The sequence below is a fragment of the Trichinella spiralis genome, assembly GCF_000181795.1.
Source record: "Trichinella spiralis strain ISS 195 chromosome Unknown Scfld6, whole genome shotgun sequence".
NCBI classification, from domain to species: domain Eukaryota; kingdom Metazoa; phylum Nematoda; class Enoplea; order Trichinellida; family Trichinellidae; genus Trichinella; species Trichinella spiralis.
Genome location: NW_003526945.1, coordinates 3,186,229 through 3,202,019, shown reverse-complemented (window position 1 = coordinate 3,202,019; position 15,791 = coordinate 3,186,229). Strand labels below are relative to the sequence as shown.

General features: G+C 37.3%; 6 protein-coding genes across 6 annotated transcripts; 3 read left to right on the top strand and 3 right to left on the bottom strand.

Annotated features, from left to right (window-relative positions):
• Positions 1-1,417: 1,417 nt before the first annotated feature.
• Tsp_10795 (general transcription factor 3C polypeptide 2) lies at positions 1,418-6,294 on the top strand. The gene is made up of 16 exons (XM_003373754.1): positions 1,418-1,436; positions 1,554-1,718; positions 1,775-1,932; positions 1,995-2,210; positions 2,272-2,475; positions 2,545-2,652; positions 2,749-2,938; positions 3,016-3,155; positions 3,223-4,110; positions 4,200-4,778; positions 4,849-5,088; positions 5,160-5,325; positions 5,393-5,535; positions 5,600-5,743; positions 5,841-6,055; positions 6,192-6,294. Exons 1-16 carry the CDS (start codon positions 1,418-1,420, stop codon positions 6,292-6,294), a joined length of 3,678 nt encoding a protein of 1,225 aa, XP_003373802.1.
• Positions 6,295-7,259: 965 nt separating this feature from the next.
• Tsp_10796 (conserved hypothetical protein) lies at positions 7,260-9,158 on the bottom strand. Its single transcript, XM_003373753.1, has 7 exons — positions 8,995-9,158; positions 8,792-8,900; positions 8,618-8,735; positions 8,297-8,498; positions 7,979-8,036; positions 7,510-7,643; positions 7,260-7,443 (listed from the first exon to the last, which is right to left on the bottom strand). The coding sequence occupies exons 1-7, from the start codon at positions 9,156-9,158 to the stop codon at positions 7,260-7,262; spliced, it is 969 nt and encodes a 322-aa protein (XP_003373801.1).
• A 511-nt stretch (positions 9,159-9,669) lies between these two features.
• On the bottom strand, positions 9,670-10,162 carry Tsp_10797 (general transcription factor 3C polypeptide 2). The gene is made up of 3 exons (XM_003373752.1): positions 10,068-10,162; positions 9,920-10,043; positions 9,670-9,813 (listed from the first exon to the last, which is right to left on the bottom strand). The coding sequence occupies exons 1-3, from the start codon at positions 10,160-10,162 to the stop codon at positions 9,670-9,672; spliced, it is 363 nt and encodes a 120-aa protein (XP_003373800.1).
• A 1,093-nt stretch (positions 10,163-11,255) lies between these two features.
• Positions 11,256-13,484, bottom strand: Tsp_10798 (hypothetical protein). Its single transcript, XM_003373751.1, has 5 exons — positions 13,368-13,484; positions 12,229-12,488; positions 11,709-11,978; positions 11,527-11,614; positions 11,256-11,477 (listed from the first exon to the last, which is right to left on the bottom strand). Exons 1-5 carry the CDS (start codon positions 13,482-13,484, stop codon positions 11,256-11,258), a joined length of 957 nt encoding a protein of 318 aa, XP_003373799.1.
• A 39-nt stretch (positions 13,485-13,523) lies between these two features.
• On the top strand, positions 13,524-14,015 carry Tsp_10799 (keratin-associated protein 5-11). The gene is made up of 3 exons (XM_003373750.1): positions 13,524-13,605; positions 13,655-13,705; positions 13,831-14,015. The coding sequence occupies exons 1-3, from the start codon at positions 13,524-13,526 to the stop codon at positions 14,013-14,015; spliced, it is 318 nt and encodes a 105-aa protein (XP_003373798.1).
• Positions 14,016-14,149: 134 nt separating this feature from the next.
• Positions 14,150-14,755, top strand: Tsp_10800 (conserved hypothetical protein). Its single transcript, XM_003373749.1, has 3 exons — positions 14,150-14,275; positions 14,297-14,437; positions 14,684-14,755. Exons 1-3 carry the CDS (start codon positions 14,150-14,152, stop codon positions 14,753-14,755), a joined length of 339 nt encoding a protein of 112 aa, XP_003373797.1.
• The last annotated feature ends 1,036 nt before the right edge of the window (positions 14,756-15,791 follow it).

The window sequence follows — 15,791 nt, the reverse complement described above, 5'->3', positions numbered from 1 at the left end:
AATGACCTGTCACGTTACGCCGAGTGCAGAAAATTGGAAAAATTGTATTGGCAATTTCAGATGTTTGAAAATCAGAAAAAAGAATGGAATTTTGATATTTTTCAGCTAGTTTCAATTATTGAAGAGAAAAATAAAAAGAAAAAAGATAAGCGAGCGTAGGCACGGAGCGCGGCCGTAAGAATTTTCCAAATCGGTCGGTGGAAAAACCGGATATTTGAAAGTATACTGGAGCAGTGCGCGTTGTACTGGGAGAGAAATTTTCAAAAATTGACCACGCGAGCAGTTGGAAGTTGCAAGAAATGATTTGGAATGTTGAAAAACAAAAAATTGTTTTTCTTTTTCAACTTGTTACAAATAATAATGAAGATGGTGATAATTTTCATCGTTAAGTTAGTTAACGTTCAATTAAGTAGGTCAGTGGATTTGTTAAGTTCAACTGGCGCGCAATAAATTACTTTTTTTTTGAGCGTTGTTGAAAGTGGTGAAAAAGTGACACTGTAACTGGGAAACAGTAGTAGAATAAGGTGGGGGAGGGGAGGTGAAAAAGGAAAAATCTTTCGACCACTACTGAGTTGATTTGATTTAAAATGTTGCCTAGGAAATTAAGTACCGTGTTTTTTGATCGTTGAAATAAATTGTTGAAATTCCTAATTATTATTTGGACAAGAAGAAGAAGAAGAAATAATAATAATAATAGAAAAAAGAAGACAGTCACATTAAACTTGCCATAAATAATAATTTAAATATAACTTACCGAAATGTTTCAATGGGCATTGTTGGTTGGTCGTTTGTTTTGGTGGTGGTGAAGAAATTTTTCGTATGGAATATTTGTCGATGCTGAAGATGTGCAGCTTCGGTGTTGGTGTTGTTGTTTGTCGTCGTTGCGCGTGTGCATTTCCACATAGCGGGCTTTTATTCGCTTTGTTCAGTTCATTATTATCTTCTGCCTTTAGTGGACGGAAAATTTGCATATCGGTGTTGGTCGAAAGAGCGCGCGAGCGCGCGCGCGCGTATCGATCGATACGCGCCCGCGTTTTCAATCGAGCCAGCAGTAGTCAGTCAGTCAGTAAGAAAGAAAGAAAGAGTAGGTAGGTAGGTAGGTGGGTAGGCGCGTTGGCGTTGGCGTATGGCTCGTTCGACTTGTTTTTTCTTCTCTCGAAACCGGACATTATTGGGCGTCCGCGTTGAAGATTTGTGCAATTTTAATTTGGCGGCAAATTTTCTTCTTCTTCTTCTTCTTTGGTTTACTGTAGCAAAGGATTGACGTTGTTCCAATTTTTCATTTTTGGCGGGAAAAACGATGCTGCTGGTGGAGGAGGGAATTCCATTGCCGATGATAGAAAATTGATTTTCGTTTTTTTTTCGGTTTGGGCTGTTGGTGTTGCTCTTTTTTTTTCTCAAAAATCCATTTTCCAACATGACGATCATCGGAAGCAGTTGTTTTTTTTTTCGATAATTTTCACCACACATTTCAATAATTTGTGTTTGGTTGAACGAAAAAAAAAGAATTCGTCTGGAAATATGAAATTTTCCATGCATTATTTTTTTTTCAGCAACTTCGATCGAACTGTGCCACAACAAAGATCAGAGCATCACGATTGTCGTATCCGGCAAGCGTCAGGCGGTTGAAGAAGCGCGCAAGTTGATCGTCCAGCAGTTGCAAACGCAGGCCAACCGCGAACTTCGCATACCGAAACAGTACCACCGAATGTTGATTGGTGGGTTTTTTTTGAACGATCAAAATGGGCAATGTTGCAATTTTTTTGATTTTCAGGCAAAGAAGGACGCCGGTTGCACTTGTTGGAAAAAGAGACCGACTGTCGTATTGTAGTTCCCCATCGAAACAACTCTTCGGATGTGATCAAAGTGATCGGTCCCAGGGAAGGCATTGAAAAAGCAATTCACAAGATACAAATTTTCGTCGACGAGCAGGTTGTTGGTCTTATTCGACAGCATTGATTGATGTTGAGCATTGTTTTTTTTTTTGGTTTCAGTCTAAATTGGCCAGTGAAAATTTGATCATTCCAAAAATCTACTACCCGTGGATCCGTGGACCGGACAATGCGGTCGTTGATCGTATTAAACAGGAGACCGGCGTCAGTGTGCACATCCCACCTCCGTCGGCAAATAACGAAGTGATTGTCGTGACCGGTGAAAAAGAAGGCGTTTACAAAGCTGTGGCACAAATTCGTGAAATTTACGAAGAAAAAGTAAATCGATTTCATTCCATTGTATGATTGAACCAACAGAATAGATTTTTGTTCTTTTCAGCAACGCACTTGCAGAACTGTAACTGTTAGCGTGGCTCCGTCCCAGCACAGCTACGTCATGGGCTACCAGCGGAGCGGCATAACGGAAATATTGCGAGATACTGGAGTCAGTGTTGAATTTTCAGCAGACGAAGAATCGCCAGAAATTACTCTCCGTGGACATCCGGATCAGCTTGGCTACGCGGTTGCGATGGTCTACGCGAAAGTATGTGCTTTTTAATTTTCAAATCCTTGTCCCTTGGATAATGAAATAAATATTTTCAATTATGTTTAGGCGAGCAGTATTATTACTGCGCGTGTGAATTGTCCAACTTGGTTGCACAAATTCATCATCGGTTCTAAAGGGGCAAATTTGAAAGCAATTGTTGGCGATTTTTCAAAAGTATACAATTTTACTTATTTAATATTACTACTAGTAGTAGTATTCTGTGTTCTTTCCCAATTTTTGTTTGTCATTTGTACATTTTTTCTAATCCAGGTGCACGTGACTTTCGAAAGCGAGGGATTCATTTTTCTCGAAGGTCCCCCGCAAGATGTGGAAAGGGTCACTGAGTTGTTGAAAGACAGAGTGGCTGCTCTTGAAAACGAAATGGCCACCGACGTGGTCATTGTCCATCCCAGTTTGCACGGTCACATAATTGGCAAAAACGGTTTAAACAGTACGTGTGGTTTTTGTTATTCTTTTTTTTCAAATTGCGTGTGTTTGTGGTTGTTGTTCTTATTGTTTGTTCTTCCTGTTCGCTAGTTGTTCGCATACGGCAAGAATTTGAAGTGAATGTGATCATCCCAGATCCGGGTAGTCATTCGTCCGAGGTTCGTTTGGAAGGCAAAAAGGCTGGAGTGGTCAAAGCCAAAGAGGAGATACAACTGTTAGCCGAAAAGAAGGTAACTTTTGTAGTTGTAATTAATTCTTTTCCATAATTAATAATATTAATGTTGTTCCTTCTTGGAGGAAAATGAAAAAATTCGCGACATTCTGATCGACAGTCGATTCCACAAAATGATGATCGGCGTCAAAGGGGAACACGTTCGCGATTTGCGTCAACGTTTCCCAAATGTGGTGGTCAACTTTCCGGACCAGGGTCGAAAATCGGACGTGGTCTCGTTGCGAGGACCCAAAAATGAAGTCGACGCTTGTTACGGGGTTTTGCAGCAGATGTACCGCGAACTGTTGGAAAGCAAGCACCAAGTGCGCGTGCCGATTTTCAAAGACTTCCTCAAGCACATCATTGGCAAGGGCGGGTCGAACATCAAAAAACTGATGGAAGAGACCGGCACAAAAATTGAAATACCCTCCGATGAAAACAGCAACGAATCCAACGTCATCCTGATCACCGGCAAAAAATCCGACACGGCCAAGGCGGAGAAGTTGTTGCAAAAAATGCAAAGCGAACTGGCAAATATTGTCACTTTGGAGTTGAACATCCCCAGGAAATTGCACAGCAGCCTGATCGGCTCCGGTGGCCGCTTGATCCACTCGATCGGCGAAGAGTGCGGCGGCGTGCAGATCAAATTTCCCGCCGAAAATGCCCACAGCGACACGGTCACCGTCCGCGGACCCAAGGACGGCGTCGACAAGGCCAGGAAGGTGCTTTTGGATTTGGTCAAAGATCGCGAGGCGTCGAGCTTCACGGCCGAAGTGAAAGCTCGACCGGAGCTGTTCGGCTTTTTGATCGGCAGCGGCGGTTCCAGGGTGAAGAAAATGCGTGAATCGTTTCCCAGCGTGCGGATCCTCTTCCCGAGACCGTGCGACGACGACAAAGAGACCATCCACTTGATTGGCAAAAAGAATGACGTTCTCAATGCCAAAAAGCAACTGGACGATTGGATCAGTGAACTGGTGAGTTTGGTTTTGTATACGGATTTTTTGTGTACGGCTAGCTAGCTAGCGCTGATCTTGTTTGTTTGTTTGTTTGTTTGTTTGTCCAGAATCGTTCCGTGGAAATTGCGGTGAATATTGATCCGAAATGGCATTCGCATTTCTTGGCCAGGTCGAGAAGCGTTTTGCGCGATATTCAAGAACAGTTTGGCGGAATTTTCATCTCATTTCCAAAATTGGCAAGTGGAAACGGCCGTGTCACTTTGAAAGGACCCAAAGAATGCGTCGAAGGCGCCAAAGTTCAACTGCTCGACATCGTCGCCAAGCTCGAATCGCAAGTCACCGAAGGGGTCCACATTCATCCACGTCATTACAAGATGCTGTTGCGCAATCGTGGTGCGTTTGTGCAAGACATCAGTCACCAGTATGATGTGCAGATTAAGTTTCCGGATCGTGAACAACAGCAACAGCAAAAGCAACAACAACAAAAACAACAAGCAAACAGCAACAATCACGCAACTACCAACAGCAGCACGGCCAATTGGAATGGAACATGCGACGGCAATGGCAACAGTGACGGTGAAAATGCTCGTGCTTCTTCTCCCGCTGTTGTTGACCAACCGTTGAACGATCTGGTTTTGGTCACTGGTCAGCCGGACAATTGCAAAAAAGTTATCCAACTGTTGCTGGTAAGCCAATATATATACCGGTGTATACCAATGAATTGTGATCATTTTTCTTCGCTTTTCACCACAACAGGCTGAAATTCCCATCACGGAAGTGATCCACGTGCCGGTGGAATTTCACCGCAATTTGATTGGCCGGCAAGGGTCGGAAATTCGTCGTCTCATGGAAGCGTTCACCGTGAATGTCCACATTGCACCTCCGGATCAATCTCTGGACGACGTTGTAATCAGCGGCAAAGCGACGGCGGTGAATCAGGCGATCGAGGCGATCAAGCAGCACGTCATTCAGTTGGAACGAGAAGTGAAAGATCGCGTATGAAAAAAAATGAAATTTCATCTCATATTCTTTTATATTCCATTTATTATTATTCTTTGTTTTTTCAGGAGCTGAAAAGCTTCGCCTTGCAGTTGCCAATTCCGTGTGCGTTGGTTCCGAAATTGATCGGCATCAAAGGACGTGAAATTCAACGGCTCCGTTCCAAATATGACGTGATGATATCGGTGCCTCAGCAGAGAGGGGACGACGGTGACACTGAAATCACTATTACTGGTAGGAAAAACAAATTCTTATTCTTATTATTATTTTTCATATTTGTTTATGGAAATTTTTTTTGAAGGTTACGAAGAGAATGCAACCAACTGCAAGAAGGAAATTGAGACGATGGTCGCGGATTACAAATCACTTTGCACCCAGGAGATTGCTCTTGACTGTCGCGTTCACAACAGAATTATTGGTCAGCGTGGAAAGAACGTCAAACGGGTAAAATACTGCACAGCTTGAAAACATGGGCCCATTTTAACGATTTTGAACATTGTTTATTCAGATTATGGAACAATATCAGGTGGAGATTCGTTTCCCTCGCCAAGCGGATCAGAATCCAAATTTGGTTACCGTCTGCGGCAAAGTGGAGGACTCGGTGTTTGATTGCATTGATCATTTGCGCAATTTGGAAGAGGAATATTTGCAGGTAAGGGAGAATGTTTGTTTGTTTGGAAAATTGTGGTTTTGTAAAATTTGGATTTTCTTTATAATCTCTTTCTGTACGCTGTCACGTTGAATTTAAGGACATTGTGGATCGGTACGCTTACAGAGATCCGATGAGAATGGCTGAAGAGAATACAACTGCACAACATCAGCCTGCCATGGAAATTGTAAACGCTCCTTGGCAGAAAACGCAGACGGACGACGAATTGAGCAAGCCGGTGCCAGATATGGAAAATATGCAAGAATTTCCGTCTATGGTCAGCGATTTGCCTCAGTCTCAAGTGAATGCTTCTGTGTGGAACTTTAAACGATAAAACTAAATGGGCATATCTAATGACTTCTATTATTATTATTTTTATTTATTTATTTATTTATTTATTCATTTATTTTTTTGGAGGCATTTTTTCTTTATATTGTTGGTAATGATTTAGTTCCATTATAAACAAAGTAATAACAATGGCAATAATAACTTCTAATCGAATGATGGATAATGAGAATGATGATGATGATGATGATGATGATGGTAATGGTTGATTGATTAAGCGTTAAGTCTCCAATATTGTTTTCATTTCACGTGCAAGGTGCCTTTAAAGTCAACGCTCACATCGACGCGCTATGGTATGGAATTTGTTGCAATGATTCTTCTTCTTCTGTTTTCTGTTGCCGTATTCTGTTTCCATTTCGGGTGTCAGTCAGACTGATATGGGAAAAAAATAATAATTCATTTGTTTTCAAACGATTCAACATTTCTCGTTGATAGTTATTTTTTTATTTATTGATGAATAAAATTTTAATTCATCCTTTCCTCTTCTTCTCTGCTCGCCATTTTTATTCATTTCAGCAACGGACCACATTATTACGTGGAGCATCAAGTTGATTATTTGTAATTTAAACGGAAAAAAAGACCATTTTTATTCACGTCACCGATGCAATTATTTTTAAATAACTTATCTTATGGCTGACGTTGAATTTTCTTTCCTCTTTAACCATCAAAATATCTCCAATTTGCTACAACAGTTGGCAACGTGAATAACTAATTATCTATTGGAAACAATCATCTTGGCATGAGGTGATTTTTCTTTTGTGATTTATTTTTGCATTTGTTTTCTGAAAATTTATTTTCCACAATTAATTGTCACCAATTTATTAGCCAGACAGACGAAAAGCAATGCCAAAAACGCATAGCTGATCGATGCGTCTCTCCAACTTAATCAACATACGATGATTTTTTTCTTCTTACAGTAAGATGCAAATGATGAGCATGCATTAATAATGTCTCAAATTATCTGGAAAAGTGCAACAATTGTTCTTTATTTTTCAACGACACAGAGAAGATTAAATTATAAAGTTTTTATGCTGCTTTTGACAATTTAAACAAAAAATGCTTTCAATCTGATATTTCAAGTGACAGTATATTATTGTCTGTTGTTGTTGTTTTACATTATTGAAACGATGTCATTTGTATTTGTTTGTCAGCTGTACCAAAGCGAAAATCATGATTAAAAATTTTCTCCAATATTGGCAGCTTGGTGAGCAGGAGTGACTGTTCGTTGAAACGATTCTGTCGTTGTGGTCACTTCATAAGTTCGGTGCATATTTCTGCCGCTTTCACCCTTATGACGAGCAAGTGATGATGCTCCGGCCGGAGGCATCGCAGCAGGGCTTTCCTCTTCGGCGTAAACGCTAAATCCACAGGCTTGCGTCAAATTACGTTCAACTGAACGCCCGTTGATTGAATCAATTGCTCACCTGTAGGTGGGATCTTTGGCGTTCACTCGGGGTAGACGGAACCAAGAAAAGAACGGCGAAATGTGCTCTTGTGGCAGCCGACGTTCATCTTCTATCACGTGATAGAACTCTTGGAAACACAGAACGTTGTGACACTGAAAAATTTTGTGAAAATAAAAAAACCAGTTCACAGTGGAAACACAAATTATTCATAACGACACGGCCAAGTCAACTGTGCGCGGTCATCAAATTACCAAGTAAAAGGCGCAGGCCACACCGATCAGCCAGCCAACCCAGACATCCAGCCAGTGGTTTTTGTAGCCCTGGACAAAGGAAAAGCTGGCAATGACGCTCATGCCGATAAATCCGAAAATCAAAAACGGACGAAGCAGTGGGGCTCCGCGTAAGCTTATCATGTAATGGACGTAACACTCAAACAGAACAATTGTCAGTTGGTGAACAACTAACTGTTGACAATTAAATGCTTTACCGAAGTGAATATTGCGGCAAAAGAAGACAAACCAGCGTGAAGAGAAGGAAATGACAACCTTAAAGTTGAACAATGAATTTTTTTCATCATTCGATCAAAAACGACCACTAATTGCAATGGCAGTATTAAATCATTTAAATGTATATCATCCATTATTTAACTTGATAATGTAAAAAAGGTCACAACACGGGACCAACTGATTGATAGATAACGTTAGTTGAAAATCGCTCGACTGAAATTCCAATGCCAAAGTCCATCATTTTTGGGGAGTGGTTGATTCTTTTTATCAAATGTTCAATAAATTGACTAAAAATTTACCAAGCAGATCGAAAATCAGCATCGTGAACAACATTGCAAGCGTAAGAAGGATTCATATCCGGTGATAGCATCAACGGTGGTTTGCAGTATTTTTCATAATTCGGATTGCACTGGGTCAAAAAGTATGGACGATGAAATCCGGTCATCAATTTGATGGTGTCGATCAAAATGCAAACAATCAACGCTCCAAATATGTACACACCTGAAAATCACGTATGCTGAATGAAATTTAAATAGTACCGATGTGAAAGTTGGGCAAGTGGAATTATTGATCGGCAGGTAGAGTGTTGAAAGTGAAAAAGAACTGGGCCAAAACGTTACTTATAAAGCGAAGAAGTCGTCGGGTGAATAAGTGTACTGTAAATTCACGACAGTTTGCGTGGACTACTTTTCTCGGCTTTGTAGAGAATAGCCAGAACATCAATTCTCCAAGAAGAATCTTGAAAATAATTAAACAAATCACGACAATGTTTGCTTGTTTGCATATTGATGTACCACAAAAGGTGGGATGATAAATGATACACAGTAAAGTGCATCGTAGGATACATAGAGTAGAAATTGGTTCGGATTGAGATTCGGCATTGCCAAAGTCGCATCGTTGCAGCTGAACACGCGTTCGTGGTAAGGAAATACGGATGTGAAACTAAAGCAACTTTCATAAGTGGTAAAAAATGACAATGCAAATCGTTCTCATCTACCGTAAGTAGTAGAATAAAGCCCAAAGACAGGCAAGACCGATGATTTCCAAAACGAATATCGGTATGATGAAGTAATTGACACGTGGAGTCTGCTGATTCATCGTGGCGCCGTACTGACTAGCCGACAGAACTTCACTTTGAGCTCGACTAGGCGGCATGGACATTTTCTACAAAATAAATACAGTTCACTGTGCACACTGTTCAATGCTTGTTCAACAGTGTCAAGCCAAGGATTAAGGCCAGTGAGATGGTCAAGAATGGCACGGGACAAACTTACATCGTGAACGAAATACATCAGAAGTGAAATTCAATTTCCACAGTTCAAGCTTGTTGTTTTGGCCAAAACTGACCAAAACGCTCACTTATCGAAGCTTAAGCTTATTCGTCAATGAACAATCAATGCACACGCGCAACTTGCAGCCTGACTCGACAATGCACAATACATGGAGAAGGTGCGAATCAATTGAACAAACACTCCTACTGATAACGTTCGCATTTACCAATGCTCTCTTGTTCTCTCTCTTCGATGGTGCATTTATGAAAAGCGGAAAATGTAAAGCTAACTATACAACATGTTTCTTTGATGCTTTTTCCTATTTGCCTAATAAAGCATATAAATTGATACTGAAGATGATTAGCAATGAATGGAAGCAACAGGACAACAACAGTAGAGATTCAATTCAGTTGCTGATGGAACGTTGGAATAGTTGAAGCGATCAGATCACGCTTGTAAAGCGGACTAAACGACATGAAATGAGCGGCACCGTTGAGTTGAGAAAATATGACCCAAAGAGTGAAGAGGATTGCAGCTCCGGTGAGCTATTTGTCAATATGCAAAATGCTTTTGTCAACATAATCGAAAGACTGGTCAACAACCAGACCCATAGTTCTACAAATAAATTCAACTAGCCTTGCATTGAATGACTGGGCACGACCGCCGTTGTCTTTGCTTCAACAAAGCATTCTTTGCTATGTGCAGGCGTTTCAAGCATTGACAACATGCACAAGCTGTTTTTTTCTTAAACATATCCAGAAATATGTCACTATTTCTGAAATGATTGTTAAAATTTCACAACTGAATGCTACTTATTACAGTATGGTAATTTAATGAGTGTTGCTGATATGCATGTACTTTTCGAACATTGACTGATTGCACGAGAGTATTCATTATGGATACGGCATATTCATTTGAGATTTCGATGCTTTTATTGTATTTTGAGAAATCTGATTCATGATGGAGTTATTCTAGCAGGTGGTTTGTTGATCATTGACATACGTGTAGAGATGAATCAACTAGCGCAAAAATGAACTAGCCCGTCACGCTTTGACAACAATGTCAATGTTTGAACGGCAAATTCTGCTCTTTCTCAGTTTAAACAAAATCAAACCTGAATCATCTGCAAAGCAAATTTCTACTTCAAAAGCCGGTCTATCTGCTGCTTAGTCATTGACTGTTAGTCATCCAGTGTCAATCATCGAGGTAGTTGTTCGCTGATTATTTATGCTCATTTACTCGAAGATCCCATAATTGCATATCTATTATGAAATTTATAAAACTGAAATATTCTTACTTCAAAATTTCCATTGCAAAATATTTAAATGAAATTGCTTTTCAAGATTTGGAATACATTTTCATTGTGAATCTTTTGGATTAAAATTAAAAAAATACTCATTTGCTTTAATGTTTTAGCTTTCTTCTATAGTCTTTCATTCAAATTTATTTATTTTTTTCAAATTATTATACTGCATGTATGAATTATTAAATATAAATTCATTTATGAACACAACAGTAAGTATTTCATACATACAAGTTATTACAGTAAATCAAGCATAATAACATGATAAATAAGATACGCTCATTTAAGTATTGATTCTAAGTGGCATTTTTTCAACTTTACATCACATTATTTTATTAATGTCTTTTAAAAATTGTATAATTGTGTTTTTAAATGACTGAATAAGAAGAACAAATTTAATATGAATTATGGTGCACAATCTGATCAAAGAAAATATCCAGTTGTGAAACTTTCACATTGCATTGTTATGAGGATTTTTTTGTAAGAAATCCAGATATAGTTTCCAAATTTACCATAGTTTCATTTTCATTAACAGAAAATTGTAATATTCTCCTAATATATTTGGAATCGAACCCAAGCTGGTGCAAGTCATTGTACTGTTGAATGATAATGCGGGTTTTTGAAAGTGGAATCCATCCTAAAGTAAATCTGTTTAGACGAACAGAAATTAATAGAACACGAAAATCATTTGCCTGTCTTGTTTCGATCAAGCTTCTTCAAAGCTTCAATAAGTGTTTTTATGTTGCGCATCTCAATAGCATCTTCATGATTAAAAAACGTAGAGTTGTCAGATGGCATTTCAACGCAGTCTGAAGATTTTTTTGTTTCATTATTAGATGAAATTGAACACTTCTTGATTTCTGACAAATCTGCATCATTCGTTTCTAGATTTACTTCAGTTTTAATCTAAAAAAAGCAAATTTACTTTCAATTTTGAAAAAGAAATAATCAATACCTGATTGGACTCTGATGCTTGAGTAAAGTTCTGTTCAGCATGCTGCTCTTTTTGAGCTTCATTCAAAAATTGCAAAAACGTTTTCCAACTAAATTTAAAAAATTTTCACTTGAAAAAGAGTAGATTTGATTAAAATATCTTGCTTTGTATTTAGTTAAATTTATGAATCAATAAAAGCATACTCGTAGCGTAAATCCGCTCTCAGTTCACAACGATCTAAAAGACGCGGAAGAATATTTTGCAGTGTAGACTGTAATTTTGTGCGCCTCAGCACGTCTTGGATTTGTTTCTCTCTCAAAAATGAAGTCTTCTGAGGATCAAGATGGTTCAGTTCTTTTTCAAGCACCGTGAAATCAATATCTTCGGCACATGCTTTGTTCAACGCTTCTTTTATATCCGCTAACAGTTTAGCATCACTAGGTTTACGGTAAGGAGATGAGTATTTTTCAGACCTCAAAACATGAAAAGGTTGAGTAAAAATTACCAAACTTTTCATCGCTTACCTTTCTAAATTTGCATAATTTTCATAACATTCAGGGATAAGCGATTTGCTAAAGAAATGAAAGCTTCATAAACAGAGCAACATTAACGTATCATACTTTTCTTTTGAAAATATTTGGATGCGCTTCAAATAGTCAAGTAGTGGTTTGTAAAGTACTTGGCGAGGTTTCCGAACGTCGAGAGCAAACATTAATAACAAACCTTGAAGAGTGCTCGGCTGCAAATTGGCCTATAGTATTTTGCATTAATGTAAGCCAAAAGTAAAATTTAAGTGTCAAGCTTACAGGCTTCATACAACGGACAAGAAGCCGTTGAAATGTTGGCGAATCAATGACTCCAATGCTTCTTGGGTCGTAATCTCCTATTTCTTCTTTTAGATCCTCAAGTCTTTCTGCATCAATGTGCTGCATGGCAATCACACTGTCTAAGATTAGCTTCTTCTCTTGGCTTACTGATATACGCTATAAGTTTATAATTGATGTACAAAATATGCTCATTAAACTCTTTTTTAAAGGTACTAAACTTAATAATGATGCACAATAAACTGCAAGTTTGACTGAAATATATATATATATATATATATATATATATATGTGCATATTTAATTATGCATTTCAAGTTAAATAATCCCATGTTTGACTGTGCATAAAAGAATTTCAATGAATGAAACTTGTATATAGTCGCCATTAAATACAGTACTCATTATGGTACTCAGTTTATTAATCCATAAGATAAAGTGAAAATAATAAGTAAAATGAATTTTGAAAGTTAATTTATGCTATGAAAATCTTTATTTAATAAAAATCCAACTTATTCTAAAGTGTTTTGCATACTGAGCACATAGTTTACTTGAAAATTAATAAATTAAAAGCAAAATGTATTGCTAACATTTATAAAATTCAAATATCTCTGAAATTTATTCTTAAAAAAGAGGACGTAAATGAATAATTCAGTAATATTGTAAATGTTTTGCATATATTTGCATTTTTGGTTTTGCTCATTGTTAAGTTTATGTTAAAGTACAGTAAGCAGGTGTTACTGACTTTAAATGCTGCTGACAAGTATCAGAAGAAGTTTGAGCTAGTAAAAAATGCCAACTAAACAGTATAAATAGTTGAAATTTTAAAGTTGATTCGCAAAATTCTTTTTTAAACAGTCTGTACAGATGATTGTGTCGTTTGACGTTAAACCAATAAAGTATGACGTTTAATAAGAAGTATTCTAATAGCTGTTTGAGTTAATTGATAATGTGAGAATAAAATTAAATATAATTTGATTTGATATTCAAATTTAATTTTAAATTAAAGAAGGGACAGATTATACTGCTGAAGAATGCTTACATTATTATTTGTGAATAGAGGAGCAAGCCAACTGTCGACTGTGCTGTCCATGTTAAGATTGCCAGTTTCTGAAGCTTTAAGTTTATCATTTTCAATGGAAGCATGATCGTCTGGCATCTAAAAGTGGTCTGCGTCTTAAGGCAAGCAAGCTGAACAATGATAACTGATCAGAAGCATTTGGACAGCAAGCAAAGTAATAATCTTGGAATGAAAAGGAAATTATTGATTTCTGCTCAAGGTGTGTTGTATTTAGACGAAAAATGCTCGATTGGTAAGATTATTTTCAGCTGGATACCAGATTTGCTCGAAGACAAAAGTTCCATTGAATGCGTCTTACCGTTTGTAAAGCATTTTCCGTGGTGCAGTTCCAACAAATCAGATTCGCCGACGATCTATAGGCAACGAAACAAAAGCCAATTACAACAACATTTATGGATTCATAAATTATTATTATTATTATTAGTTGCGTACGAGTGGAGTTTTGACGTGGAAATGCGTCGACGGCCACCACGCTGTGGTTCGTCTATTGTAAAATCATTACCAAACGGTGAATTGCGTGTCACGGCACTCATTTCAGGCAAATGTTCGTCAAAATGCGCTGCTTGTGGGGAAAATTGTTGCTGTTGTTGTTGTTGTTCAAATGATTAAGCGGCTAATCGAAAAAGCATTAAATTCTTGCATTTGAGTGAAATTTCCAACCCAAATATTGGCGAAACGTTGAACAGTGATTTGAAAAAAAAAACTTGCTTCTTCAACTTTTCATTGCATCTCAGAGAAGAGAAATGAAGAGGGACTGGTTGCATTTGATAATGATGATGATGATGATGATGATGATGCAACTGCCAGCAACAGGATGCATTTATAAAAGCTTGCTGTTGCCCGAAGCAGAATGTCCATTCATTGTTCAAGTATATGTTATTTATATTTAGGGAATAAAACTTGTTCTATTCTTTTGTGCAATTCTATTCTTTTTTCTCAAAAATTCACAAACCAATATTCAGCAGATTAAACTGACTCTGTTCTTTGCTTGCAATCAACAATCATTACAAAATTTGCATCAACTACATAGTGTTATTTTAATATTTTGAAATAATAAATAGCATTGAAATTGGTGTCTTGTCTTGGGTTGATTCTGCTTAACCGTTGGTGGATTTGAAAATGGAATTTCCTCAATTCAAACAATTTCAAATGAAATGTTTGAATATCAATGGAAAAGTCAATAACAATAGCGTCGTTTGTATAATAAGCAAACGTAGAAAATGCAAATTTCCAATGCAGTGTAGATAAGCAGATAAGCTTTCGAATTTCAGTTTTAGATGACGAAAGGTCGTCCATGGCTTTGCCATGAATTTAATCTGTTCAATACGAACAATTCACCTGAGCAATAATATGCAATAAAAAAGAGATGGATTTGTATATATTATTGTGCTTTTTGTTGCTCATATATACTGGGGTGCGATTTCAATGACGACACTGATGGTGATGAAGCTTAAAAATCACAGAAAATATGAAAAAAAAGACAACTGAGCTGTAAATGCGTGCAAATAAATTTGTATGAATGAAATTCAATATTCCAGTTTTGAAAACAGGTTTGTTGTATGCAAAACTAGAATTGTACGCTTTTGAAAGTAAAAATTCATCCCATTTAGATTGTATTCATTTTTGAATGTATTTGATAGTAGATGATGAAATGTATTACTATTTTATTGAAATGGAAAAGTTTCATAATTGCTGTAAAATTGAAATTTTCGAATTTTACAATTTCAAAACTTGTGATAAACAAACAAGGGGAAAAATTATCACTTTCCAAAAGCACATCCAGTGCCCAATAAGTAAGCAAAAATCATACATAGAAGTAATAAAATAAAAGCACAAAAGTGTGTATTTATTGGATAGCACTTTTATTTTCTTTCTAAAAGGAGAAAATTATGACCAACACACATTGAACAATTTCAAACAATGTTAAAATTGTAGAAATGTGGAATGGGAAATTTATATAAAAGAAAAACTACTAATGAAATATTAAATTCATGTGATGATGGTGGTTCGAAAGGAAAAAAGTGAGAAAAGTATGCATGCATCATGGTGAACAATTGGACAAAATGCATATGGTATAATTGTCAAGTAAAACAAAAATACGCAACGTATTGATTTGCCATCCGTGCCATTATAATAATAATAATCAACATCCTACACACAATGCCTTCGATGTGCTCAGCAAAAGAGAAAAAGGATGCTGATACACAACCATCGTGGACAAATAACACGACGACACAGCAGCACTACAAACGCATAGTTTAATTGCAAGTCTACTACTGTATAACATAAAAGAGAGAATAACAAAAGTTTCGTATAACCGATGGCAAATGTTAAATATTGCCTTGTGCAATTTATAAAAGAAAAAATTTCAATATTGCACTGGAA